At 45.6% G+C, this 26,855-nt stretch overlaps 1 protein-coding gene across 1 annotated transcript in view; it reads left to right on the forward strand.

Annotated features, from left to right (window-relative positions):
* The window catches only part of LOC309554691 (uncharacterized protein), a gene marked incomplete at its 3' end in the record, with an annotated part of 139,282 nt that extends 116,444 nt beyond the window's left edge, over window positions 1-22,838 (forward strand). Inside the window, exons 6-9 of the mRNA XM_082256398.1 lie at window positions 8,507-8,572; window positions 13,636-13,838; window positions 17,406-17,682; window positions 22,785-22,838. Coding sequence (XP_082112524.1) covers window positions 8,507-8,572; window positions 13,636-13,838; window positions 17,406-17,682; window positions 22,785-22,838 — 600 coding nt within the window. The remainder of the gene's footprint in view (window positions 1-8,506; window positions 8,573-13,635; window positions 13,839-17,405; window positions 17,683-22,784) is intronic.
* Between the last annotated feature and the right edge of the window lie 4,017 nt (window positions 22,839-26,855).

Here is a 26,855-nt window from a genome sequence, read left to right on the forward strand (position 1 = left end):
GTCACTGCATTGGGGGCATGTATACTGGTCACTGCATTGGGGGCATTTATACTGGTCACTGCATTGGAGGCACGCACGCTGATCTCTGCATTGGGAACATGTATACTGGTCACTGCATTGGAGGCACGCACGTTTATCTCTGCATTGGGGACATGTATGCTGGTCACTGCATTGGAGGCACGCACGCTGATCTTTGCATTGGGGGAATGTATACTGGTCACTGCATTGGAGGCACACACGCTGATCTCTGCATTGGGGGCATGTATGCTGGTCAGTACATTGGAGGCACACACGCTGATCTCTGCATTGGGGACATGTATACTGGTCACTGCATTGGGGGCATGTATACTGGTCACTGCATTGGGGGCATGTATACTGGTCCCTACATTGGGGGCACGCACGCACACTGGTCACTGCATTGGGGGCATGTATGCTGGTCACTGCATTGAAGGGGGCAGGCACGTTGGTCACTGCATTGGGGGCATGTACGCTGGTCATTGCATTGGGGGCATGTACACTGGTCACTGCATTGGGGGCATGTACACTGATCTCTGCATTGAAGGGGGCATGTATGCTGGTCTCTGCATTGGGGGCATGTATGCTGATCTCTGCATTGAAGGGGGCATGTATGCTGGTCACTGCAATGAAGGGGGCATGTACACTGGTCACTGCATTGAAGGGGGCATGTACACTGGTCACTGCATTGAAAGGGGGCACTCTGGTCACTGTGCATTGAAAGGGGGCACGCTGGTCACTGTGCATTAATAGGGGGCACGCTGGTCTCTCTGCATTCAAAGGGGGCACGCTGGTCTCTCTGCATTCAAAGGGGGCACACTATACCTTAATTACTGAAGGCCCCTTTCACACTTTTTCAACCTCAAAGTCACGCAATTTTTTACAGCGTTTTTTGCCGCAAAGCAATGCCTATTACATTTTTCTGTTTGCGCCCCCCCCCCCCTCCCCCACCCAAAAAAAATTTTGAGCACCAGCCGCCACTGCTATAGTACCAAAATGATTGGGACCCCTGCCTTTCCATGTACATGAACTTTAATGGCATCCCAGTCTTAGTCTTAGGGTTCAATATTGAGTTGGCCCATCCTTTTCTGGGAAGGAGGTTCACAAGATTTAGGAGTGTGTCTATGGGAATGTTTGACCATTTTTCCTGAAGCGCATTTGAGAGGTCAGGTACTGATGTTAGATGAGAAGTTGGCTCACAGTCTCCACTCTAATTTATCCCAAAGGTGTTCTATGGGGTTAAGGTCAGGACTCTGTACAGGCCAGTCAAGTTCCTCCACCCCAAATTCAGTCATCCATGTCTTTATGGACCTTGCTTTGTGCACTGGTGCACAGTCATGTTGGAACAGGAAGGGGCCACCCCCAAACTGTTCCTGCAAATTTGGGAGTATGATATTGTCCAAAATGTCTTGGTATGCTGATGCCTTAAGAGTTCCCTTCACTGGAACCAAGGGGCCAAGCCCAACCCCTGAAATACAACCCCACACCATAATCTCCCAAATAATTTGGACCAGTGAACAAAGCAAGGTCCATAAAGACATGGATGAGCAAGTTTGTGGTGGAGGAACGGAAGACATAGCTGATTGGAAGACACGGCTGATCAACCAGACACAGCCACAGCCTGATCAGTGTACAGGATCACTGCAGGTACCCTGTGACTGCTGTAACCAATCATAGCAGGTCACATGGTAGTTGTAAACAATGGATGACTTGCTTTCATGCCATCCATAGGATACAAATGTGTTGCTAGATGTGATTGGTCAGTGTGATCACATGGTATAGACAGGGCCAATCACAGCCCATCTGTACCATGTGACTAGCTCTGGCCAATCACAGCTAATCAAAACTAACTGAATGAATCAGTAAAATGCTTGCTTATAGCAATGTAATGCTCTGCTATAAGCAATCATATTGTGTAAAAACAAAAAAATACTTATCACTTCCCCCAGAGTAGTACAGTGTTACTATGGTAACATGTTATTGCTCTGGTCATAAAAAAAAAAAAAGGAAAATCGTAAAAATAAGAAAAAAATGTAATAAAAAAAATAACCAATTTTTTTTTTATACTGTCACCAGTCAGTGTCCCTTATTACCACCACACCCATTATATAATAAAGCTTTACTGCACTGGTGAAAATACGTAAATTCATTTTACAAAAAATTGTGACAAAAAATTACAACTCCAAAAAACTTACTAAATACTTTGGACTGTCTATTTTCCAAAAAAGGGGTCATTTGGGGGATATTTGAAATGTCCTGACATTTTCGGGGCTCAAAAAATAAGATGGGCCGTCAGTACATCAGTATTAATCAATTTTCAAATATACACCATACTTTGTAGACTCTATAACTTTCACACAAACTAAATAATATACGCTGATTTGGATTATTTTCACCAAAGAAATCTAGCAGAATACACTTTGACCTAAATTAATAGAGTAAATATTTATTTGCAAAAGTTCATGAGAGAGACAAAGAAAAATTTGTTTTTTTCCCCAAAAAATTTTCAGTCTTTTTTCATTTACTTAGTAAAAATGAACAAACCCAGTGGTGATTAAACACCACCAAAAGAAAGTTTAAGTTGTGGTAACAAAATTATAAAAAGTTATTTTGGGTGCAGTGTTGCATGACCGCCCAATTGTCATTCAACATGTGACAACGCTGAAAGCTGAAAATTGGCCTGGGCAGGAAGGGGGTGAAAGTACCCGGTAATCAAGTGGTTAAAAAAAAAAAAAAAAAAAATTGCTGCTTACCTTTTTACTTGCTTTTTTGCTTGCCTAAAATCATATCATTCTATATAATGTTAGTAATATAAAGTAGCAGTGTCTGCTACAATGATTTCCAGCTTCTAGAGCAGCCATTCTCATATTTTTTTTTTTTTTTTTGCATGCTAGTCTCATATCAAAAATGCAGAGGTTACTAAATTTACGAAAATTCTTGCAGGACAGAATACAACTTCGGAAGTGATGCAATGTGTTGTATTGTATTGTAATATATTCTTTCCTTTCCAAACATGCGCAGTCTTGGTTTTCGGATTTTTTCTTCAGATGAAAACTCTACTGATTAAATGAAAATTGTTTGTTCTGGTGTCATACAAGAAAAATTTTCAGCATCAGTTGGAGTAATCAATGCCCCATCTTTGGTGTCAAAAGACAATGAAGGAGCAGCAGAAGACTGATAAGTTTTTCATTCTGCTCTCTCCTCCTACCAGTCATGTGCTCTCTAAGCACATGCGCATTGAAGGAGAAGAAGTGTCAGTGGAAAGAATAGTGTCCCATCTTCGGTGTCAGTGGGAGGAATAGTGTCCCATCATTGGTGTCAGTGGGAGGAATAGTGTCCCATCAATGGTGTCAGTGGGAGGAATGGTGCCCCATTATTGGTGTCAGTGGGAGGAATAGTGTCCCATCATTGGTGTCAGTGGGAGGAATGGTGCCCCATCATTGGTGTCAGTGGAAAGAATAGTGTCCCATCTTCGGTGTCAGTGGGAGGAATAGTGTCCCATCATTGGAGTCAGTGGGAGGAATGGTGCCCCATCATTGGTGTCAGTGGGAGGAATAGTGTCCCATCATTGGTGTCAGTGGAAAGAATAGTGTCCCATCTTCGGTGTCAGTGGGAGGAATAGTGTCCCATCATTGGTGTCAGTGGGAGGAATAGTGTCCCATCATTGGTGTCAGTGGGAGGAATGGTGCCCCATTATTGGTGTCAGTGGGAGGAATAGTGTCCCATCATTGGTGTCAGCGAAAGGAATCGTGCCCATCGTTTGTGTCATTGGGAGGAATTGTGCTCTATCATTGGTGTCTTTGGTAGGAGTTGTGCCAAAACCATGGTGTCATTGGGCCCCATTGTTGATGTCATTGGGAGGAACTGTGCTCCATCGTTGGTGTCATTGATGGGAATTGTGCCCCATTGTTTGTGTCATTGGGAGGAATTGTGCCCCATTGTTTGTGTCATTGGGAGGAATTGTGCCCCATTGTTTGTGTCATTGGGAGGAATTGTGCCCCATCTTTGGTGTAATTGGAAGGAATGGTTCCCTATCATTGGTGTCACTGAGCCCAATTTTATGTGTCATTGGAAAAAACTGTGCACCTTCATTGGTGTCAGTGAGTTAAATAGTGTCCCAATGGCCAAATAAAAGCAAGCAAAGGGATGATTTGGCTCCCGAGTTGCAGTTTGAAGACCACTGCATTTGAGGTTGCTGTTGGTTCCTTGAACTGTGGCTGGTTGTCTTAACATCCGATTTTATGGTTTCTGAACAGTTCTGGGGCCAACACCATTCAGCAATGCCAACAGCATAACATCCGGGACCTTTTTTAGCTGTATGAAAGAGCAATATAAGGGTAAGATTCTTCCCACTGACCAGCAATGTTTAGGAAAATTTTTCCCAATAACGTTTGATTAATTTTACAAAGGGTTCCCCAAGACCTGAACATTATTTTACATTCAAAAGATTTTATTAGAGTTTTACGCAATTTGAAAATGTAACATATGAACAGCCACAAATAATGGCAATAACAATTCCGAATACAAACCGAGACCAAAGGAGAAGTTCTCACTACAAGCTAACCAAGGTCTCCTGTTAATAGATACAGCAATTGCAAGGAAGGCTAATAATACAACCTTGTAACCATAGATCCAAAAAAACAGAGAGAGAAAGAAAAGAGAGAACCATAAAGGGGAGAAGAGAACTGAGAGAAGGATATGAAAGTGCCACAGAAGGAGCTCAAAAGAGAGAGGGAAAAGAAACGAAGCAGAGAAGGTAGAGGGTAACCCAAGAGACCTGGGGATCACAGTCTGAACTAGTGACTAGCAAGTACCCTTGCTAGGAGGTTAAGGGAACCTTTATACAGTCTGCCCATGGTTCCCAAGTTTGCTTGAACAAGGCTTGTTTGTCACATTTGTGACCCATTCATGAACCATAATCCAAGAAACCTTATGCTTCAAACGGCTGATAGAAACAGAAGATGACTTCCAGGATCCTGCAATAGTGATTTTGGCTGCCAAAAGTACAAAGTAAATCAACTGCCGCATAGGACGTGGTAATACCGGGAGGGTGTCATTGAGCAGGGCAATATGGACCTGCTGAGTAATTGGGGCACCAGTCAATTTGCAAAGTATACAGAAAACCGTATTCCAATAACTACGGATCCTGGGGCATTACACCAAATGTTGAGCATCGTGCCACGCAGGGAGCATCCCCTGGAGCACTCCGCCGATGCCGTTGAGTACATTCTGGCCAGGCGAGCAGGGACCAAATACCAACTAGTGAGAACTTGATTGCTCGCCTCTATCAGAGACACATTAAAAATCTCCTTGTAGGAAACCTGGAGACTGGCATACCAATCCTCTGGCTCAAGTTCACAGACAAGGTCCCTCTCCCAGGCCAGCATGTAAGGGTGTTTTGGAGGAGAGTCCAGCAAGGATATATATGCCATGGATATACCGCCTCTGGAGCCCTGATCCTGAGTACACCATTTCTCATAGGCCATCAAAGAGGGCGGGTCTGAGGTGGGGCGTATAGTCCTCAACAAAATGAGCTATTTGAGTAAAACGAAAGCCCTCAGCAGAGGGCAGCTCTAAATTGGTATTACAATGAGAGAGCGTCTGAATGTAATAAAAAACAGGATGCATATCAACTTAACATACAATTTAAGATTAATATCCACAAGCAGCGCTAGAAAGTGATCTCTATTGAAGTCACTAATAAATTCCAGTCCAATAAATGTCCATGGGATATTAATCCAGTAAAGCCACCATAGGATGCAAGGAGGGAATAGTCACCAGTGCTGGAGACGAACGAAACTCTTACTCCCTTCACCTCACCAAAGTGAACCTTTCCCAAGGGAAACGCACTTACCAGATCCTATCAGGAGACAAGCCCATACGATCAAATCTCCCGGCTCATCCGGACCGTTATCGTTAGTATATCCACTTGCAAAAAAACTTGCAACCCTGTTCCCCGCTGCATATCTCTCTCAAGCGTAGTGCATGCAGGGGAGGGGCCAGGGGGCAGGGGTGCAATTGCCCTCCGGGCCACTCTGATGCCTCATAAAAAGGCTGCACTGCTTCTGCCACAGACATGCCTAAAGGATTCCTGGTAAAGAGAAGTAAAAAGTCCCCACTGCTGACCTACTGCGTGCATGATAAAGACAAGGACAGAGCGCAGCCCCCTCCCCCCAGCATGGATGGTGTAAGCTGTGTCCGGGCAGAGGCCGGTTCCATTCCCCACTGGAGACTCTCCTCCTCCTGCCAGCCCCGACCGAGCTGTCTTGGCTCCCCCCAACTTCCCCTGCTGGCCAGGTCGGGAAACCAGATTCGGCCGGTGAGTAGAGAGTACCTGGAACGGAGCTTCAGCCTGGAATGGGGGTCAGGAGGAAGCCGGAAAAAGAGAGAGTGGGAAGGGGGGCCGAGTCGCTGCACTATGGGCCTACGGTTTGTATTTGCCCCTGGGCTGAACGTTGCCAGTCAGCCCCTGAGTGCATGGGAAGAAAACGAAAGGGCACATAGAGCAGTATAGCCAAAAACAATACAAGTTTATTAGTATTCCGCCCCCCCTCCACATATGCACTTACAACAATGAACAGTTAAAAACAGCGTGGATAAGAATAATATAAAGCAACTGCAGATGCATCAAGGAGCCTACCGGGCCTCCGTCCCGCTCTTTAGCGTCCGGAAGTGGATATACTGCCGATAACGGTACGGATGAGCCGGGAGATTTGATCGTATGGGCTTGTCTCTTGATAGGATCTGGTAAGTGCGTTTCCCTTGGGAAAAGTTCACTTGGTGAGGTGAAGGGATTAAGAGTTTCGTTCGGCTCCAGCACTGGTGACTCATACTTGCCAACTGTCCCTTTTTTCCTGGGACAGTCCCTGCAAATAGGAGCCTGTCCCAGGTAATTTATATTGTCCCTGGAAGCGCCTGGTAATCAGGCTGCCCATAAATGTTACGCAGAAGTAGTGCAGCTGAATGGGAGAATTATTCCAACTCTACTACTGTGGCCTTAAGTTTGAAATTCCCTTTTTAATTTCCTGTAATTCTCTCTATATTGAGTAGACCCTATAATCTGATAAGTAGGGGAGATTAATTATGCAGAGTGGGCGGAGCTTCAGGGAAGTGGGTGTGGTAATTGATAGCTTTGCTGCAAAGTGTCCCTGGAAATTTTTTTTAAATGTTGGCAACTATGGTGACTATTCCCTCCTTGCATCCTATGGGGGCTTTACTGGTTTAATATCCCATGGACATTTATTGGACTGGAATTTATTAGTGACTTCATTAGAGATCACTTTCTAGGGCTGCTTGTGGATATTAATCTTAAATTGTATGTTAAGTTGATATGCATCCTGTTTTTTATGTTATATGTTTTTAGGCAGCAGCTGTTTATATAATTATTTATTTCATTGGTGTACACACTGTATATTTAGAGTGTAGAAGCGCTGGGTGATTGAGATTTGTAATTTAGTTACTTTTTCTCAGTCCTTTATTGTTAGCGTCTGAATGTTTTTTTAAAGGTTCCTCTGGGATAAAATGGTTGGGGAGATCAGCACCACCGAGATGTCAAAATGTGCAAAAAAAGAAAAATACAGTATTCTTTAACCACTTTACGTCTACCTGCAGTAATATTACTGCGGCAAAGTGGCTCGTTATCGTCTGACGACGTAGTACTACGTTGTCAGACACTCCCCTTTCTCGGCGGCGCGTGCGCGCCGCCGGAGGCTCGCTTCCACTGTATTCAGTCACAGCGGGAGTCGGGCCAGGGGAGGAGCACCAGCGATTGCCGCTGCTCTTCCCCGATCGTCGGGGATCTAGTGTGGAGATCCGCCTGCTTGTGTAAACACAAGCGGGCGGATCTCCTAAGTGACAGTCAGGGTCAGATTGCAGGGTTCAGCATAGCTGAACCCTGGATCTGTCCTTGTGTCACACAGTCACCTCCCCCCACACACGTCAGTAAGCACCAGGCATACATTAACCCCTCCCTCTCCAATAAAATTAACCCCTTCCCTGCCAGTATCATTTTTACAGTAACAGTGCATATGTATAGCACTGATTACTGCAGTAATGTCACTGGTACCCCCAAAAGTGTAAAAAATGTCAGTCAAGGGTCCAATCTGTCCGCCGCAATTTCGCAGTCCCGCAATAAAAATCGCAGATCGCCGCCATTACGCGTTAAAAAAAAAACACCAAAAATGACAGAAATCTTTCCCTTTGTTAGTAAACAAAGGGAAAAAAAAGACATAAATTTAGTTTGGGTACGGCGTCGCACGACCGCGCAATTGTCAGTTAAAGTCGCACAGCGCCGAATCGCAAAAAGTGGCCCAGACGTAAGACAGCAAAATCCTCTAGTGGTAAAGTGGTTAAAAGAAGTAATCATGGCAGTGATGTATTGTACATGGAGCTTTAGCAAACCAAAATGTCGTCCAGTTAGGGTTGATAGCTATGTTCATCTACTGTACAATATTTGGTTTTGACTTTGCTCAATCACGTTTCTCATTTACAGGTCCTGCTTCCAGCCATTCAAATTTTGGTATCTGGTGGGAAAGGATGTTGTGGAAACCGTTGTGGGGTAAGAATCAGTTTAAAGAAAAAAAAAAAAAAATTCTAAAATCACCTCTTTGTTATTGGGGATTTTTTTGGAGGAGGGGGCGCAAGCAGGTTTTTTTTTAAAAAAAAACAACAAAAAAATATTAGTACGTAGGGGGACAACATTTCATTGAAAGACTGCCTTATCTGTCATTATCTTTTTACAGTTTATTTAAATATCTAGGTATACACTTTCAAGGAAGCAAGACTCCTTTAAGGCCAGCCATAGATAGAGCGATTTTCTCTCGATTCCCATCAACAGTGTTAATGGGGGAATCCTTTCCATGGAGCCATTGTGTTCTACCGGTGGAGTGGCGGGGGAGGTGTCCCCGCCAGGAGAACAGGGAGGAAGATTTACTAAAACTGGATGGAGCGTGCAAATATCTGGTGCACCTCTGCAAAGGAATCAATCAGTTTCCAGGTTTTAGGCCCCTTTCACACAGGCGGACCGTTCAGATCCGCCTGTCCGTTTTTTTGGCGGATCTGAACGGTCCCCCCCATGCATTCCTATGGGGCATCGGATGTCAGCGGAGGCATGTCCGCTGACATCCGACCCGATCCGATCCGTCAAATCTGGACGGATGGAAACCCTATTTTTCATCCGTCCAGCGGATCGGATCGGATGGCATCGGATGAGAACGGACCGACGGTCCGTTCCCATCCGATTTCCCCCATAGAGATGCATGGGGAACTGACAGCTGTGTCTCCGCACACAGCACGGAGACACAGCTGTCATCCTGCTGCTCAGCGGGGGATCGGCGGTTCGATCCCCCGCTAAGAAAAACGGACTCCGTCCAACGGACGGAGTGTGTGAAAGGAGCCTTATTGTCCAACCTTAATTGAACAAGCTGAAGTTAGAAGCTGATTAGCTACCATGCACAGCTGCACCAGATTCTAAGTGCACCAGTTTTAGTAAAACTCCCCAACAGTAATTTCTGCTACAGCAATAGAAAAATCCGACAGGTTGGTTGTACCCAAACAGATCAATCAAACAACTTAGGTACATTCAGCTTGCCCATACATGATTTAAATCTTGGCTAATCCCTGCTGAATCGGCCGAGATTTGAACCATCTATGGCCATTTTAAATAGAACATGACTCAATTCTTGTGTACTGCACCTTCCTTATAAACAGCATCACTCCAGTATCAGGCTTTAGAGCCGGTTCACACTGGGGCGACTCAAAGTCTCCCCGACTTTGAGGCGCCCCGTGCAGCACAACTTCATCGCGGCTTGCAAACGACTTCTATAATAGAAGTCAATGCATGCCACTGCCACTCCGATGTCGACCCGAAGTAGTGCAGGAACTTTTTTCTAAGTCGGAACGACTTGAGTCACTCTGATTAGAACGGTTCCATTGCACAGAATGAAGCACGATTTGTCAGGCGACCAAGTTGCCTGGCAAGTCGTGGCAGGGTGAACCGGGTCTTACTGGGTACTAATAAAATAATAAAAGTGCTGCGATAAATATAAAAAATAAATATAGGGACAATGATAAATAACACAGTAAGTATATATTGTGTAAATAAACTCAAAGTGAGAGTAACTATAAAGTAATAAATTAGCAAATCATACAGTGCACTTATAATTCATAATAAGGTGAAATATAGTCCATAAAAAGTCCAATTTAATTGCGATAAAGTGTTCCTTTATGAACGTCACTCCAAAGGTGTCCCCAACTTCCACCATCACCCAAAGTGTAGTAGGAGTGTCTACTTACCAGATTGCCATGACCCTCTTTAAAAGAGAAGTCATATAAAGCATATACAGTGCCTTGCAATAGTATTCGGCCCCCTTGAACTTTGCGACCTTTTGCCACATTTCAGGCTTCAAACATAAAGATATAAAACTGTAATTTTTTGTGAAGAATAAACAACAAATGGGCACAATCATGATGTGGAACGAAATTTATTGGATATTTCAAACTTTTTTAACAAATAAAAAACTGAAAAATTGGGCGTGCAAAATTATTCAGCCCCTTTACTTTCAGTGCAGCAAACTCTCTCCAGAAGTTCAGTGAGGATCTCTGAATGATCCAATGTTGACCTAAATGACTAATGATGATAAATAGAATCCACCTGTGTGTAATCAAGTCTCCGTATAAATGTACCTGCACTGTGATAGTCTCAGAGGTCCGTTTAAATGAAGAAAAAGGAACACACCAGGCAGGTCCGAGATACTGTTGTGGAGAAGTTTAAAGCCGGATTTGGATACAAAAAGATTTCCCAAGCTTTAAACATCCCAAGGAGCACTGTGCAAGCGATAATATTGAAATGGAAGGAGTATCCGACCACTGCAAATCTACGAAGACCTGGCCGTCCCTCTAAACTTTCAGCTCATACAAGGAGAAGACTGATCAGAGATACAGCCAAGAGGCCCATGATCACTCTGGATGAACTGCAGAGATCTACAGCTGAGGTGGGAGACTCTGTCCATAGGACAACAATCAGTTGTATACTGCACAAATCTGAGCTTTATGGAAGAGTGGCAAGAAGAAAGCCATTTCTTAAAGATATCCATAAAAAGTGTTGTTTAAAGTTTGCCACAAGCCACCTGGGAGACACCAAACATGTGGAAGAAGGTGCTCTGGTCAGATGAAACCAAAATCAACATTTTTGGCAACAATGCAAAATGTTATGTTTGGCGTAAAAGCAACACAGCTCATCACCCTGAACACACCATCCCCACTGTCAAACATGGTGGTGGCAGCATCATGGTTTGGGCCTGCTTTTCTTCAGCAGGGACAGGGAAGATGGTTAAAATTGATGGGAGGATGGATGGAGCCAAATACAGGACCATTCTGGAAGAAAACCTGATGGAGTCTGCAAAAGACCTGAGACGGAAATTTGTCTTCCAACAAGACAATGATCCAAAACATAAAGCAAAATCTACAATGGAATGGTTCACAAATAAACATATCCAGGTGTTAGAATGGCCAAGTCAAAGTCCAGACCTGAATCCAATCGAGAATCTGTGGAAAGAACTGAAAACTGCTGTTCACAAACGCTCTCCATCTAACCTCACTGAGCTCGAGCTGTTTTGCAAGGAGGAATGGGCAAAAATTTCAGTCTCTCGATGTGCAAAACTGATAGAGACATACCCCAAGCGACTTACAGCTGTAATCGCAGCAAAAGGTGGCGCTACAAAGTATTAACTTAAGTAGGCTGAATAATTTTGCATGCACAATTTTTCAGTTTTTTATTTGTTAAAAAAGTTTGAAATATCCAATAAATTTCGTTCCACTTCAAGATTGTGTCCCATTTGTTGTTGATTCTTCACAAAAAATTACAGTTTTATATCTTTATGTTTGAAGCCTGAAATGTGGCAAAAGGTCGCAAAATTCAAGGGGGCCGAATACTTTCACAAGGCACTGTATATATAGTGTAAATAAACTCAAAGTGAGAGATAACTATAAAGTTATAAATTAGCAAATCATACAGTGCACTTATAATTTATAATAAGGTGAAACATAGTCCATAAAAAGTCCAATTTAATTGCGATAAAGTGTTCCTTTATGAACTTCACTCCAAAGGTGTCCCCAACTTCCACCATCAACCAAAGTGTAGTAGGAGTGTCTACTTACCAGATTGCCATGACCCTCCTTTTACAAGAAAAGTCATATAAAGCATATATAGTCACTCAAAGCCACCAATGGACTTCCCAGACCGCTCTCTCAACACCTAGGATATCACCAATGAGCAAGCATACTAGAACTCCAACAGAAGATATTCATATAAAGAAAGCAGAGACATGCCTCTCCATAGTGCAATAAAACCTTTAGTGTCTTTATTCGATATAAATTGTACTTACATTCAGATAAAACAAATGCTCATGAAAGATAAAATCACCAAGCCGGCATGCTGTGCCTTGTGTTGACATCATTGCATTTCCGGAACTGTAGGTCCATGCCAGCCTCCTCTGTAGTAACAGGGTCAAAAGAGGTAAATACTGGATCAGCTGATGGACATGGTATATTAAGGGATATCTGTAGGGCCTTTTTCAGTGGGAACGCAGTTCTGGACAAACAAGCACTAGAAGCCTATTGTTGCTGAGGAGGTCTATTGTTGCTGGTGGGGGACCGATTGTTGCTGGGGATGGGTAATATATTGCTGGGGGTCAGTTGTTGCTGGGAGAGATTTACAGTTGAGGGAGGGGTCTATTGTTGCAGGCTGCCAGAGAGTCTATTGATGCTGGCTATGGCTAATGTGGGGAAATGATGAGAGATTTGCTGGGAGTCTATTGTTTCTTGGGGGAATTTTGTTGCGGGTGATCCATTGTTGCTGACGGGGGTTCTATTGTTGCTGGCGGGGGCTCTATTGTTGCTGGCGAGGGCTCTATTGTTACTGGTTGCAAGGGTTCTATTTTACTACTTTTTTTTTGGTATTACCAAATTCCATACAAATTACTTAGCACCACAAGATGATACTTGGTTCCGTATTCTCTAAAAGGGGCAGTACTGGGAGGTGGGTAGGGGTTGAAACTAAGAAATGGTGCTTGGAGTTGGGTAGTGGCAGAGAAAAGAGGTGATTTAGAAAGGGGGGGGGGGGGGGGGGTTCCTGCACCTAAGAAAAAAATCCCTGGATATCTGAACGGGGGAGATTTCATCAAAAGTTGCATCTACTGTATCTTGTTTTCAGAATGATTGCCATTGTCCTGGGTTTTTATGCTACACTTGCTCAAAAGCATGGCTTAGGAGACCTCTGATGTTGATCTGTTTGCAAGATCGGTTGGGGCCTAATTTGGTGCATAGAGCAAATGTGACCAAGAAGGATCATGAGAGTGAGCTGTTGTAGGCAAAGATGGCCAGGTACTGGAAGGATAGGGGTGAGACTTTCTTGTAGAGGTAATTTGAAACAGAATAGGAAAAGAAGAGTTGAAATGGTAAAGGAACTAAGGAACTGTTTGCTGGGGTGAGCAGGAAGCTGAATGTTGGGGCAGCCTTGCCAGTTGCCTTCTCTTTCTTGGCTTCTTTAGATTGCAGGACTGTTTTAACAATTTTACATTTGCTCATGGTAACCCTCAAACCCTTTGTCTATTGTCTTTCCAGATGTTTCTGTCCATCCTAGGCGCAGCTTTGGTACTCTGTGGATCATTATTCTGCCTTACGATGTCTGCTGTGGCATTACAGCGTGGACCGGTCTGTCAGTATTATGAGCCTGAGGAGACAAATACTACTGGCTCCCCAATACCCACCACCAATACCACCCTCATCTGGGGTCGCCCATTTGAGGACCCACTGATTGAACAGACGTAAGTCCCATATCATTTTGGCTTTTTGAAAGGTCAGTTCACCCAAAATTGTACATTTCAGTTACGACGGTGAAGAGACAAATCACTCACTTGCTTTTTAAATTTTTTCATGGTTTCCATCATTGACTTTGTGCAAGTAGCCTAGTGCCATAATGTACTGATATGTGCCAGATATTAACACAATTTAGCAGGCAAACCTGCCAATCGATCCCCTCCAGCGGCAGGGTGCAAACGCTTCTATCAAACACTGGCACTTCCATCTTTAACTTATCTTCCTTCTGGATCTTGATGTCCTAGTGTAGCACCCTCCTATTGTATTGTAGGCTGCTAGGAAAATGTAGCTAGCTCCTCTGTAATCAGGGTTGATTATCTAGGGCTGCTCAGTGTTTCACGTGCTGCTGTTCTGTTGCTTCCCCCTGTCTTCTAGAGGATTCTAGAAGTTTAATGAGAGGAAGGGCAGAGCAAGCAGCCTGAATATTTATGGGATTCTAGCTCATCCCTGGGGTGGTGCGCCCAGAAGGTGGAGAGAGAGCCCATAAATAGTCAGAGGCCTGGGCAGCAGGGTGCAGTGTTCCTGGTCCCAGTCCTGTAGAAGGGAGACCCCTGTGCAGGGGCTATACCCCTTGAAACAGGAGTGCATGAGAAGCCTTTGTGAAGACATCAAGGTCCCAGCTAGGCTTAGCTGGGGACCTAAACGCAAGTCCAGGGATTAAGTTAAGTCTGGAGAAGCTCACTAGAGAGAGCCAGGAGGAAGATGGTAGGACAGAGTCCAGCTGTACTATGGTGGTGTGAGTCTACATCTACCACACTAGGAGGATCCTGGTGAATATCAGCAGGAGGCAACCAATGATACAGTGGTTGAGTGAATAGTTGACCTTCAGTGCTGGAGAAAAGTGTGTAGCTTTTAACTCTACAAGGAGTACTGGTCACCAACAGCATAAGAGATCCTGTGGGACATTCAGTAGATTGTGCAGTATAGTCAGCAGTTTGTACAGTACAGGCAGCAGTTCTGTGCAGTGTAGCCAGAAATTGAGGAGTCCTCAAGTTATACAGTTCTACAGTTTCGGGGTATCCCCTGCTCTCTCTCCCTATTCAAGTTTGTTGTTTCCAATAAAGCCCCAAAACGAACCCCTAGACTGTTTTCTGAGCCTCTGGAAGAATGAAGAAAATGCTGTGTGCCTGACTGTGTGTGCTCTAAGTGTAAGTCTAAGTAAAATAGGACTGTATAGGACTGCAAGCAACAAGGCAGAATGGGGGAACGCCATCACTGGAAGTTTTTTGGCCAGGCTTCGGGAGGTGGGTAAATGTCCTACACCTATGGAAAAGTCATCCAACTTACTCAAAGTTGCACAGTTTGTTTTTATCTACAGGTGCCCCTTACCTACATAGGTGGTTTGTTTGGAAAAACTAACCCATTAAGACTTGATAAAGGTGGCCTCTCCCAACCCCTGAAACACATTTTTTTTTTTTTTAAATAATAACAAATTATATCTGAGCTATAAAATAGCTTGGTGTCTATTTCCTAAATATTTACAAGACCCAAGAAAGTTCCCTGCACACCAGATAGCTGACTACGGAAAGGTCCCACACCAAATTAGGACTTCCTCCAATGTCAGGGATCCAGCACTTCACCAATCCAATTCCCTATCATGTCTGAGATAATGGTATTAGTGGGATACCGTATATACTCGAGTATAAGCTGACCCGAGTATAAGCCGAGGCCCCTACTTTTACCACAAAAAGATGGGAAAAAGGATTGACTCGAGTATAAGCCTAGGGTGAGAATGCAGGGTGGCGGGCATGGTACAGGAGAATGCAGGGTGGCTGGCATGGTACATGAGAATGCAGTGTGGCTGGCATGGTACAGGAGAATGCAGGGTGGCAAGCATGGTACAGGAGAATGCAGTGTGGCTGGCATGTACAGGAGAATTCAGGGTGGCAGGCATGGTACAGGAGAATTCAGTGTGGCAGGCATGGTACAGGAGAATGCAGGGTGGCTGGCATGGTACAGGAGAATGCAGGGTGGCTGGCATGGTACATGAGAATGCAGTGTGGCTGGCATGGTACAGGAGAATGCAGGGTGGCAAGCATGGTACAGGAGAATGCAGTGTGGCTGGCATGTACAGGAGAATTCAGGGTGGCAGGCATGGTACAGGAGAATTCAGTGTGGCAGGCATGGTACAGGAGAATGCAGGGTGGCTGGCATGGTACAGGAGAATGCAGGGTGGCTGGCATGGTACATGAGAATGCAGTGTGGCTGGCATGGTACAGGAGAATGCAGGGTGGCAAGCATGGTACAGGAGAATGCAGTGTGGCTGGCATGTACAGGAGAATTCAGGGTGGCAGGCATGGTACAGGAGAATTCAGTGTGGCAGGCATGGTACAAGAGAATGCAGGGTGGCTGGCATGGTACAGGAGAATGCAGGGTGGCTGGCATGGTACAGGAGAATGCAGTGTGGCTGGCATGGTACAGGAGAATGCAGGGTGGCAAGCATGGTACAGGAGAATGCAGTGTGGCTGGCATGTACAGGAGAATGCAGGGTGGCAAGCATGGTACAGGAGAATGCAGGGTGGCAAGCATGGTACAGGAGAATGCAGGGTGGCAGGCATGGTACAGGAGAATTCAGTGTGGCAGGCATGGTACAGGAGAATTCAGGGTGGCAAGCATGGTACAGGAGAATTCAGGGTGGCAAGCATGGTACAGGAGAATGCAGTGTGGCTGGCATGTACAGGAGAATTCAGGGTGGCAGGCATGGTACAGGAGAATTCAGTGTGGCAGGCATGGTACAAGAGAATGCAGGGTGGCTGGCATGGTACAGGAGAATGCAGGGTGGCTGGCATGGTACAGGAGAATGCAGTGTGGCTGGCATGGTACAGGAGAATGCAGGGTGGCAAGCATGGTACAGGAGAATGCAGTGTGGCTGGCATGTACAGGAGAATGCAGGGTGGCAAGCATGGTACAGGAGAATGCAGGGTGGCAAGCATGGTACAGGAGAATGCAGGGTGGCAGGCATGGTACAGGAGAATTCAGTGTGGCAAGCATGGTACAAGAGGTTGCGGGCATACTAGTGCGGCTGTCTCACTTACCTGTTCCAGAGGCGCCTTCGTTTTAAAAATGGCGCCGCCCGGCCCCGACACGTCATTGCGCACGCGCCGCCGCCGCTCGGGACAGCTGGTATACGTTTGGCTATTTCCGGCCTGCCCCGAGCGGTGGCGGTGCATGCGCGGTGACATGTATACGCCAGGCGGCGTCATTTTTAAATCTTAAACACGTCGGAGCGGCCGGGAACTTTTTTTTTTTTTTTTTGACTCGAGTATAAGCCGAGGGGGACGTTTTCAGCACACAAAAAATGTGCTGAAAAACTTGGCTTATACTCGAGTATATACGGTATGTTAGGTCAGAGTGCGTTCCATTCTTAAGTATCTCACCCTCTGTATTAGTTTAAGTTACGAGAGCTCCCTCTGAGTATTCCTGTTTCGATATGTACTCTGTCAGTTCCTTAACATGTTGGTGCTATCTAAATTTGGGAAATAACATAACAATCCAATTCTCTTTTTTCTTTCCAGCAATGAAAACTACATCTTCCACCCAGAATTATGGGACATGTGTGTGGCACCTCCCAATGTGGTGGGGTTCAACGTCATCTTTTTCTCTATCTTGATTGGAGCGAGTTCCATTGAGGTCCTCCTGGGCGCCGTCCAGCTGCTCAACGGTCTATTTGGTCTCATCTGCGGAACCTGTAGGAACAAGGATGACGACTATGAGGACATGATAGAAGATGAAAAGAAAGAATACAAATGTGAGCAACACCCTACCTCATTTATCACCAAGCCATACAAAACTGTCTGTGTTGACCCATTTCAACCAATCAGATTAAAGAGACATGGTTACTTTGCATTATCAGGGGAAATGACAAGGTCTGCACATAGCCTATCCTGATGACAGGGGAACAGTCACCCTCATCATTTCCCCACACTACTGGAGCCCTCGCTGGTTGAGTGGGGCTTCTGAATCAGAGGGAGCATGACCAGTGGACGCTGTGGTTCAACCTACTCTGTCCTGTAGTGATGTAGTGGTATTAACCAAAACACGCAGAAGGATTCTCAAGTATCCAACACACTACAAAAAAAATAGAACAAAAATATTTCTTACCTTAGATATTTCCAAGGAGAAGGTGTCATGGCTGATCCTAACAATTTCTGGACCGTCCTCACCATGAATGAGCTATTCCTAATAAAATACAATGCAGGAGGTCGGTTTCTAAATTTGAAACCCTTTGTAAGGACAGACAGTGTTAAAATCTAGTTTACAGATGATAATGAAGAACTGCGAATGCAGTACAGAGATGGCGTATCATCTATGTGTGCAGTGTGTGCGGAGTACATGGCCCCCCGAAGGAAGGGGGGGCAACTGCACCCTGATACACATTGCACACATAGAGTAATTAAACGTAAGCCAATAATGTGTCCCTCCCTGAGCCCCATCATTTCACCAGAGGTATAGAACCTACTCCCAAGGGCTGTGGCTGTATCATTCATGGTTGCACTATATACTATCAAGGAGGTCAGGGGTAGCAACGGTATGCAGTGCAACACCACCAGCAACCTGTGTCCTACTGTACTGTATACAGGCTGTACAGTACAGTCTGAATGAAGTACAGTAAGACACAGGCTGCAATTTTTCTTTTTACCAAGAGGGTCTATCAGAGGCGTAACAAGAACCTTCAGGGCCCCGGTGCAAGAAACCATGCAGGGCCCCCCGGAAACCTGGCCGGGGCCCTTCCCTTCAAGCCTTGGGCTCCTCCCACTGATCCTGGAGCCCTTCACTCTCGTTGCGGGGCCCTTTATTACGGTCCCGCAGTGGGACCCTTTTACAAGTTCTGCAGTTGGCCCAGTGAGGGGGGGGACCAGGGGAGCACACATGGGCCCAGAGACAGCAGAACACAGGTGAACTGGATAGGAGGAGTGGCGGGGGCAGCATACAGAGGAATCAATCTCCTCCATTTTCCTCCTGCAGCTACAGGAGGAAAAAGGAGGAGAGTGATTTCTCTACATGCTGCCCCCGCCGCCCCTCCTATCGAGGTATACAGTGGAGCTGCACGGGCCCCCTGGAGCATGGGGCCCGGTTGCAGTTGCAACCCCTGCAACCCCTGTAGTTACGCCCCTGGGGTCTATACTGGGGGGATCTGTATGGAGGAATGGGGTCAGTATGTAGGGATGGGGTCTGTATTAAGGAAGGGGGGCCCATGCTGAGAGGGGGGGCCTATAGGGAGAAGGGATCTATACTAAGAGCATAGGCGTGCGCACAGGGTGTGCCAGGTGTGCCTGGGCACACCCTAATCACCCCATGTACATTAACATTATCACTTTTTGTGCTGGCAGGAAGATGGCAAAAATCTCTCTCTTACTGGATCTGCCATAAGAGAAGTCTTTAGGCACTTGCCTTTCAATGTGCCGGCAGGGAGATAAATGTGCTGGGGTCATATATATGTAGACACACACAAACACATGTGTTTGAGCTTTGGGGTGCACACCCTAATTTAATAGGCTGCGCACACCTATGACTAAGAGGCAGTCTATAGTGAGGGAGGTGCCCTGTATTGAGGAGGAGGGTCTATAATGAGGAGGAGGGCTGGGAGGGGGCCTATACTAAGGAAAGGTGGGCCTATAATGAAGGAGGGATGTAGGAGGGGGCTTTGCAATTGGCTAGTAATGGCACCAAACACAAGTCCCTGCCCTGCTCCTGTCCTTTTGCTAGAACACTATCCCACCTGATGAGGCCTAACCATCCGCCATATTGTGCCCACTCAATATCTGAGGCCTCCACACAGCATTCCCTGCCATTGACCTTTATATCCTAAAGAAGGAATGTCCATGCATGAATAGGGTTGCTGCAGTTTACTGTTGGTACTCAGGAAATGGCACAACAGTCACATCACATCGACATACACTTGATATTACATAGTCAATCCCATTTAGTGGGTAGTTTGCAGCAGTCACATGTGAAAGCATATGCAGCACTTGGAGCAGCCATCTCCCTCTAACAGTCTCTCCTTTCAAATTCCACTCCATAGCTCTACCCAGCTGGGTATGCTCCTTACAGTTACTCCCCCGCTCCCAGACTTATTAGTAATCACCCAGAGGGCTCTAACTTGCCCATTAGGCTCTAGGCATCCAGCTCAGGACTGTCTTTTAGTCGTTCCAGAGGCAGGATTGATGCAGCTGGTCCTACTGAACTCTGCAATCCTCTCCTAGGACTTCTGCCCTGAGCAGGGCCTTGGCTGTGCTGACTACATCTGCATAGATGTGGGGGACTTGGCTCCCAGGCCCAATCCGGTCTAGGGCTCCTCCCAGCCTGGCTTATATATAGGTGCTGCCTCACCCATGACATAACTGCAGAGGGCTCTACCTAAAGAGAAACTAACACCTGATGACACTGTCTATTGTAACTAGACACTATTCTGGCACAGAGCCACCTGATGGCAGGTGAGCTAACTGCACGTGCCTACATTGGGCTGTATTGATGAAGAAGGGTCTGTGCTGAGGGAGAGATTCGATACTAAGAAGGGAGTCTGACCCAAGGGAAGGGCTTTTCTAAGGAAAGGGGTCTATTTTCAGGGGGGTGGGGGGCTTTATATTAAGGAAAAGATGCCATGGGAGGGGTGTCTATACTAAGAGGGTGGGCTGGGAGGGGGTTCTATATATAGAGGGGATCTATAGTGAGGGAGGGGGTCTGTACTAAGGAAGAAGAGTCTATAATTGGGGGTCTGTGCCGATCAAAGGGGTCTGTACTGAGGAAGCGGGTCTATACTGAGAGGGTGGGCTGGGGGAGATCTGTTCTAAGGAGGGAAGGGGACTGTACTGAGGAGGTGGTCTGTGCTGGGGGTCTGTACTGATGAGGTGTTCTGTACTGGGGGTCGGTACTAAGGAGGTAGTCTATACTGGGGGGGTCTGTAATGCGGGGTCTTTACCGGTGGTCTGCACTGAGGGTCTGTACTGAGGAGGTGGTCTGTACTGGGGGTCTGTACTGAGGAGGTGGTCTGTACTCGGGGTATGTACTGAGGAGGTGGCCTTTACTTGTGGTCTATACTGGTGTTCTGTACTGAGGAGGTGGTCTGTACTGGGGGTCTGTACTGAAGAGGTGGTCTGTACTAAGGAGGTGTTCTGTACTGGGGGTCTGTACTGAGGAGGTGGTCTGTACTGGGGGTCTGTACTGAGGAGGTGGTCTTTACTTGGGGTCTGTACTGAGGAAGTGGTCTGTACTGAGTAAGTGGTCTGTACTGGGGGTCTTTACTGAGGAGGTGGTCTGTACTGGGGGGGTCTGTACTAAGGCGGTGGTCTGTACTGGGTAGTCTGTACTGAGGAGGTGGTCTGTACTTGAGGTCGGTACTGGGGGTCTGTACTGAGGAAGTGGTCTGTGCTGGGGGTCTGTACTGAGGAGGTGGTCTGTACTTGGGGTCGGTACTGGGGGTCTGTACTGAGGAAGTGGTCTGTGCTGGGGGTCTGTACTGAGGAGGTGGTCTGTACTTGGGGTCGGTACTGGGGGTCTGTACTGAGGAAGTGGTCTGTGCTGGGGGTCTGTACTGAGGAGGTGGTCTGTACTTGGGGTCTGTACTGGCGGTCTGTACTGAGGAAGTGGTCTGTACTTTGGGTCTGTTCTGAGGAGGTGGTCTGTACGTACTGAGGAAGTGGTCTGTACTGGGGGCCTGTACTGAAGAGGTGGTCTGTACTAGGGGGTCTGTACTAAGGAGGTGGTCTGTCCTGGGTAGTCTGTACTGAGGAGGTGGTCTGTACTTGGGGCCTGTACTTGGGGCCTGTACTGAGAAAGTGGTCTTTACTGGGGGTCTGTACTGAAGAGATGGTCTGTAGTGGTGATCTGTACTGAGGAGGTGGTCTGTACTGGGGGGTCTGTACTGGGTAGTTGGTCTGTACTGAGGAGGAGGTTTGTACTAAGGAGGTGGCCTCTACTGGGGGTCTGTACAGCACTGTACATTCCCTTTTCAACACTACCACATTCAGACTCTGTTTAACAACACCCCTTTAAGCCATGCTAAGTATTTCGAGCGATGTAAATCAAACCTGTTTTTTACTGTGGTGCTCTATACATGCCACGTTTTCTTTTTCCCTAGGCTTAGGGCCCAATTTATGATACTGCACAGAGGCCTGAATACATAAAACACCCCTGATAGACAGGGTTATTTATTTAAAAGAATATGTTAACTCAACATTTCATATTGCTGAGCACATCCATCTCAGCGTGGTCAGTTTTCTGGGTGTGCTGTGAGAGCAGCCTGCCTGTTTTCCTTGAGCTGACATGCTCTCCTGCACAACCATTTGCTGGGAAGATCAGTGTTCTGCTGTTTCTCCACCACCACCTCTCTAAGCCCCTTATGTAGCTGAGAAAAAAGATTATGTGATCACTTATAAGAAAAAAATAAATAAAAAAGGTATTTATACTTTCTAATTTATATCTATACACAAATGTTTTGCTTTTCATTTCTGTTGTAAACTAAAATGGGTTGTTTTACAAGGTGGGGATTCACATATACTTCAAAGCCCCCTCCTAAACATTACAAAGCAGGGAAAGCAAGTGAGGATTTTTAGGCATAAAGTAAAAAGCACCTAAAAAGGTAACTAGCAATTTTATTTTTTAAGTTATGCTATGTTAATAGAAGCATGTAGCAAATCTAAAGTATGTGTTAAGACAATTTGGCTGCAAAAGGTTTCCCCCCACACTTCCTTTTCTGGTGACAACTGAAAATATCAGATTTCCCATCACTTTTTGTCATAATGACAATGGTAATCAGGCAACCTACTCATACCTACTTACAGGGGAACAAACAACAATACAACAGGGGTTCTAATTGCAGGTAGGCTTTTAACATATTATTTGCATTTGATTAGTTTGAATGCATTTTTAATTGTTTGTTTGTGTTCTCATTACAGGTTAATACGGTGACCATTCTTGGAGCAGGAAGCACGTTCCTTATAAACCTGTAATTTCCCCTTAAATTGACTGGTTGTGGACTGGTTGCTCTAGAAAATGAATCTACAGTAGATCTATACATGAGGCCCCATGTGTCCTTCAAAATCTCATCTATTACAGCGGAACTAAACTCTCCTATCCTTTTCAGCAATGGAAGCTGCCATCTTGGCCTCTGTTTGATCTGCAACTGCCATGGTGCTGCACATGTGATCAGTTATGACACCAGCTGTTTGATGGTTTGAAGGTTTTTTTTTTAAGATCACAAGCAAATGTAACAGTTAGAACTCCCGACATGCCGAGAATGTAACTGTTTTTTGAAACTGTTAAATTGATGGGTTTAGTTCCACTTTAAGCTAATAGAGGGTAAAAAAAAAAAAAAGTTTCTGCAGAAACGAGCATCCTGGGTTCCCACCACTGCTGCTTGGCCGAATACCCAAGTGCTGGCCATGTGGTCTCTGTCAGAGGGACATGTGAGACAAAGCCAGCCAATCAGCAACTCACCTGAACATTGATCCTCTCTTTCAGAAGAGATTACTTGACCAGCCCTGGTATTAGGTCAACTGCCTGGCACTGGGCGGAACCTGGGGTAACCATTTCTGTAAGAAGTCTTTTCAGATTTTATTTTATACCATTGGTCATCTTAATAGAGTAGAACTGGAAGAACACAAGGGTCTTTAGAATTTGGGTATAGGTCCACTTTAAGTAGATTTCTCCACCCTGAAGTGAGCGTGTTTTAAGTGAGAACTCCTGATACAGAACAACATGCAAAAATATATATATAATGTCAATAACTAAAAATAGATTAAAGTACACCTGTCAAGAGGACTGACCTATTACTATCACAAACTTTGTTACACTTGGCCTTACCTAAAGCAAACCCGTGGCAATAAAGGAGGTACTAATTAACATGATCCTAAGTTTTCCTTTTATGATCTGATTGGAAAATACCACTCTAAGCATCTTCACCCTCCCCTCTTCCCTATCCTCCAACTCCCTACCCCATCCTTCACCCCATTCCAGATCCTCCACCCATTTACCCTATCCTTCATCCTCCTTCCCTATCCTCCACCCCCCTATCCTATCCTCCATCCCCCTTCCTTATCTTCCAACAGCCTACCCTATCCTCTGCCCTCGTTCCCTATCCTCCACCCCCTATCCTATCCTCCATCCCCCTTCCTTATCTTCCAACAGCCTACCCTATCCTCCACCCTCCTTCCCTATCCTCCACCCCCCATCTTACCATCCATCCCCCTTCTCTTTCTTCCAACACCCTACCCTATCCCTATCCATCACCCCGTCTCTATCCTCTATCTCCCTTTCCTATCCTCCACTCCCAAATCCAGATCCTCCACCCCCAAATCCAGATCCTCCACCCCCTTCCCTGTCCTCTATCCCTCTTCCCTATCCTCCACCCCTATCCTCCATCCCCCTTCCCTATCCTCCATTCCCCTTCCCTATCTTCAAATACCCTACCATATTCTCCACCCTCCTTCCCTATGCTCCAGTCCCCATCCCTATCCTTCACCCCTTCCCTATCCTCCATCCTCTATCCCCCTTCGCTATACTCCATCCTCTACCCTCCTTCCATATTCTCCACCCCCTACTCTAACTTCCATCTCCCTTCCCTATCATCCACACACCTTCCCTATCCTACACCCTCTATCCCCCTTCCCTATCCTCCACCCTCCTTCCCTATCCTCTACCCTCTTACTCCATCCTCAACCTCCCTACTCCATCCTCCACTCTCCTTCCCTATCCTCCACCCCCCTACTCTATCATCCACCCCCTACCCTATCCTCCACCCCCTACTTCATCCTCCACCCCCCTACTCTATCCTCCACCCCCTACCCTATCCTCCATCCCCTACTCCATCCTCCATCCCCCTTTTCTATCCTCCACCCTCCTTCTCTATCCTCCTCTTTCTGGTTGTAAGAGATAACAATGGTGCCTTCCCACCCCACAATGTAGTGTATTTTGCAACCTAAGAACTGTAACCTTATTCACGTACTGTATATATTTATAACATTTTATTACCACAGTTCCACCTAAAAATTTGCACTGCACACACTGATGTTTCTTGCATCATTGGCCCTTCCTTCTGATACTTTCTCTTAATCATAAGTGGTCTTTGAATGTTAGGCTATTTTCTCTCCAGTTCAAATGTAATTCATTCATACAGAAGAGAGGGAATCAGAGAAATACCAATGGCTGCTAGATGGAGCTGGTGATTGTAGGAAATAAATATTATGAGCATCAGCTCCATCTAGTGGCCATAATGTGATATTTTCCCAAGCCGCTCTACATTTATGAATTGACAACATTTGACCTAGAGAGAAAATAGGCTAATAACATTAGATTTTGCCCCATACACAGAGGACACATGTGCATGCAGTTTTAGAAGATCTACGGCTCTGTGAATTTTTTGTAAATTGTATCAGAAACAACAAATGTTTATTTTCTGATTTTATGAATGTTTTTACTGACTGGAGTTCTGCTGTAAACACCTTGCAGACAGAAGAAGAAAAAGAACCTGCGTAAATAGCAACTGGCCCCTCCCTCCCCGACTGACCAATAAACATCTATTGCAGCAGAAAAGGGCTAACTGAGTTTTTTTTATGATGTACAGGATATGTAAATAGCTTTATTCATTATTCTATATCTTTGTGCTGACTTGTGAGATAAACTAATTATACATTTTTGTGTTTAAGCAATGGACTCCTTTGTGTTTTCTACAGTTTGATCTATAAAACATTCTTTGATAAAACTGGTTTTAGTATCAAAAAGTCTCAAATAGATAAAATGCAACACCAACATGCACAATCCTTAGTATTTAATACAAGAAAAACAGAAAATGTTAAACTGGCCATACATCTTACAATCTGATTGTACAATCTCCTTTAGATATACCAACAACTATGTAGTGGAATGGCCTGCCTGATTGGATTCAAACTGATTGGATAGATTAGGTAGGTCCTTATATTACACAGTTTTGGTAAATCTAAGGCCCATTTCACACTTATGCGACCTACAAGTTGCGTGATTTTACCGCGATTTTGACTGGACTTGAAGCAATGCCTATGTCTTTGGGCCTCAAAACACATTAAAATCGTCCCAAAGTAGTGCAGGGACTGCTTTGAAGTCGTACAGATATGAACGGTACTCATTGGGAAATCATGGGGTACGACTTGTCATGTGACTTTGCGGTCCCAAATCGCAGGAGAAGTCACACAAGTGTGAAAGGGGCCTAAAGTTGATAGTACAGGGATTGAACAGATAATAATGTAATGTGTATGGAGAACCTTAGAGAAGACATTTGCAGATGTTAAAATGATGATGGCAAGGCAAATGAATAAAAAGAAATAGAAGGAGAGAAGGTTCAAGATCAGTGGTCTCCAAACTGTGGCCCTTTGTTTGCCATTATCTGGCTCTTGGGCACTATTCCTCAGACGGACATTAACAATGGAGCATTATTCCGCCCACTAACACCAACTACGGGCCAGTTTTCCTCCCACTGACATTAACTATTGGTTAGTATTCCCCCCCACTGACACCAATGATGGGGCACTATTCCTCCCACTGACACCAATGATGGGGCACTATTCCTCCCACTGACACCAATGATAAGGTACTATTCCCCCCCCCCCCGACACAAATGATGGGGCACTACTCCTCCCACTGACCTGACACCAATGATAAGGTACTATTCCTCCCACTGACACCAATGATGGGGTGCTATTCTTCCCACTGACACCAATGATGGGGAACTATTCCTCCCACTGACACCAATGATGGGGAACTATTCCTCCCACTGACACCAATGATGGGGCACTATTCCTCTCACTGATACCAATGATGGGGCACTATTCCTCCCACTGACACCAATGATGGGGCCCCATTCCTCTCGCTGACACCAATGATGGGGCACTATTACTCTCCCTGATACCAATGATGGGGCACTATTCCTCCCACTGACACCAATGATGGGGCCCCATTCCTTTCGCTGACACCAATGATGGGGCATTGTTACTGAT

This window comes from Pelophylax lessonae, assembly GCF_965119305.1.
Source record: "Pelophylax lessonae genome assembly, chromosome: 4".
Taxonomy (NCBI): domain Eukaryota; kingdom Metazoa; phylum Chordata; class Amphibia; order Anura; family Ranidae; genus Pelophylax; species Pelophylax lessonae.